The sequence below is a fragment of the Amphimedon queenslandica genome, unplaced genomic scaffold, assembly GCF_000090795.2.
Source record: "Amphimedon queenslandica unplaced genomic scaffold, v1.1 AMPQUscaffold_11230, whole genome shotgun sequence".
Classification (NCBI taxonomy): domain Eukaryota; kingdom Metazoa; phylum Porifera; class Demospongiae; order Haplosclerida; family Niphatidae; genus Amphimedon; species Amphimedon queenslandica.
This window is the reverse complement of record NW_003548527.1, coordinates 1-2754: the sequence shown is the minus strand read 5'-3', so window position 1 is coordinate 2754 and position 2754 is coordinate 1. Positions and strand designations below refer to the sequence as shown.

The 2754-nt window shown below is 36.4% G+C and overlaps 1 protein-coding gene and 1 long non-coding RNA gene across 2 annotated transcripts; one reads left to right on the top strand and one right to left on the bottom strand.

The window, feature by feature from the left end:
• Positions 1-672: 672 nt before the first annotated feature.
• Positions 673-1525, bottom strand: LOC109589515 (putative cytochrome P450 cyp-13B1). The gene is made up of 4 exons (XM_020005584.1): positions 1387-1525; positions 1205-1301; positions 1099-1154; positions 673-1043 (listed from the first exon to the last, which is right to left on the bottom strand). Exons 1-4 carry the CDS (start codon positions 1446-1448, stop codon positions 938-940), a joined length of 321 nt encoding a protein of 106 aa, XP_019861143.1. The 5' UTR covers positions 1449-1525; the 3' UTR covers positions 673-937.
• Positions 1526-2211: 686 nt separating this feature from the next.
• LOC109589516 (uncharacterized) lies at positions 2212-2754 on the top strand. The gene is made up of 4 exons (XR_002188744.1): positions 2212-2253; positions 2308-2493; positions 2546-2668; positions 2724-2754. It is a non-coding gene; the product is annotated as an uncharacterized LOC109589516 (long non-coding RNA).

Here is a 2754-nt window from a genome sequence, read left to right as displayed (position 1 = left end):
AGCTTGAAATCTCCTATGGAATGAGCTAACTTGCATATTGATACAATGAAGCTTGAGTGTTTCACGAACGATAAAGTGTTTCAAAAACAGGCGACTTTGTGTACCTCTAACTGGTTACAAAATGGCTTTTTGGAGATAAAAACCTTGCTGCAGGTAGCTTTAAAATTCTATGTGGAATAGGCTATATATCAAAAGCAAGCGCTATCCTGGAGCAGCACAAATTTCCTTCGAAATCCTGCCAGAGCAACTTCACCAATGGAGGAGATGGGAAATCAATCAAAACATTGATGGTTGTCACTTGTCACGTCGTAACCCAACCCGCATTTCCTGTTGCTATAGCGCTACCCCCCCCCCCCCGTTGCCAATCCCTTTCATTTACCGTATAGCTTGAAATTTTCGTGGAATGTAAATTTCGTGATTTTCGTGGTTATGGCATGGGCTGCCCAGGAAATTTAAACCCACGAAATCATTGAAGTGCCATCCCCTATAAAAAGAATGCGGATCAGTGCGGATTGCTGCGGATCGTTCCGCACGGTGATTCGGTGAACCAAGCACGTGAACGCGCGGAACGTGCACGGACGTGTGCCTAGAATGCGGATCAACCCCCAAGAATTCAGAATCATAACTTCCCGTGGATCAGTCCTCTTGTTCTTCTATTCCATTCAATCTTTATTTGTTGCAATGTTTAACTCTTTATAAAGTAAAAATAACTATTTTTAACTCAGTGTAATAATTTTAAACTTTGAATGTACGAGATTTCAGTGATCATATCAAAAGCCTTCACTCAGCAATCCGCACTGATCCGCATTCTAACGGTAACGCCCCACTAGGGGCAAACCACGAAAATATCGACCCACGAAAATATCAAGCTCCCTTTTGAGTAAAAATCATTAATTTTCTTAGTAACAAAGGAATGCGCAATTCATAGTGCTAGAATTTAACTTGCCTTTCTTTCTGTGAAGTTATCAAACTTTTTTATCATAATCTCTTTCAATATATCAGGATCAAGCACAGCAAGGTAAGGCTGTGCACCAATATAGTATCTGTATACATAATTTATGGATGTTTTTGTTTGGACAATGAAATAGATCTACTTACCCAAATACCTTACCATATTTTTTTGACCATTTCTCTAAAGCATTGATACTATTTCCCTGCATACAACAATTATGACTAGCTATCCAGCACACTTGCATGCACTTACCAATTTAAATATGTCCAAAATGTTTCCAAAGAAGGGTACAGTTGGAGGAGAATGCAAGCCAAACTTTTTAAAAAATTGGTAGGGACTATACATAAACCTGAAATAAAATAGTTAGTTTCCATGCTGCTTTTACCAACAATAATAGGTTTAGATAGTGAACTTCAAATTGATTTTAGACTTACTTGTACCAAAAAAGAAATAAAATTATTGGGAAAAAAATTCCTCCTAGGTATGCAATGAACATGTCCTCATTAGCAGCAAATAGACAATAGACTATAGTTAAGGAAGGACAGGACTACAAATGCCGTTTCCTCACTTTCTTGTGCAATTATAAACAACAGAATCCATATAACAGAGTGGCACTATAGTGTCAATTAGTCTTGCTATAGCCATATCATTTTTATTGAAAGGTTACTGAGCCACAAGAGGCAACCACTCATGTATACTTTGTTGACTACTGAGTTGCAGCTAGCTAGGTCACTGCATCCAACATATTTTCACTACAGTAAATAAATACCAGGGTATCTAAATGAACCATGCTGCAGCCATAAAATTTGGTTTAAGTTGTGACATGAACTACATGAGCAATGATGAAACAAGTAAAATGTAAAGCATTAACAAAATTTAATATAAATGATAACAAATTGAAAAAATTGTGCAGGTGCAATTAGTCAGAGTAGCCTATAGTCTTGCCGCCCAGACCTATAGTCATCATGTTTGTGTGTGGGCTGGGGAATGGCCTAGGCAATTAGTAGCCAGCAAGCCATAGTGGTTACTTTGATGTAAGTCATGCATTGATGAGTAGCTTTACCCTTTGAAATTTAATTAGTAGATAGTGGTTGCTTTGGTAACAGCATGCATTGATGGGTAGGCTTTACCCTTGGAATGCCAATTTCATCAATGCAAGCATACCAAACAAGGATCAAAGGTCACCAAGTGTTACAGACATGGTTACGCTAAGAAATCATGCTTTTTAATAATTATTATTATATGCTTACTATTATGCAGGAACAATGGTCGATAAGCTTTGCTAGCCAGGTTACCTTTGGGTCAGTTTCTTATTTCTAATTGATAGATCTATCATGATAAATAATTTATTATAGGAAATTGAAAGTTTTGGCCAGAATGGGACACTAACTGGCACTATTGTTACACCTTGCTTTGAAGATACTGTAATTCTTTATGGAGTTTGTCTGTTCTTTTGGATGCTAGCAAGTGTTAACTTCTTGTGTCGCAAAAACAGAGAATTTATCCATATTCCTTTTAATCTATTACTTTTGACTAAAATGGTAGTTTATAAACTTACAATTAGCTACAGAAATATTAATTTTTTTCTTGTAGGTTTTGTGTTTTTTTATTATGCTCTTAACACTTTCTGACTTCATCTATGCCATCATTGTGGTTAGGAAAAATGCTATAGCACCTTATTTCTTCATGTCTCCATTTGTAATAGCATTTACCATGGTATTCTGACTAGACTATTAATAAGTGACTAGTGTTATACATGTCTATTTAATAGGTAACAGTGATTCTTCTACTACAATCTGAGT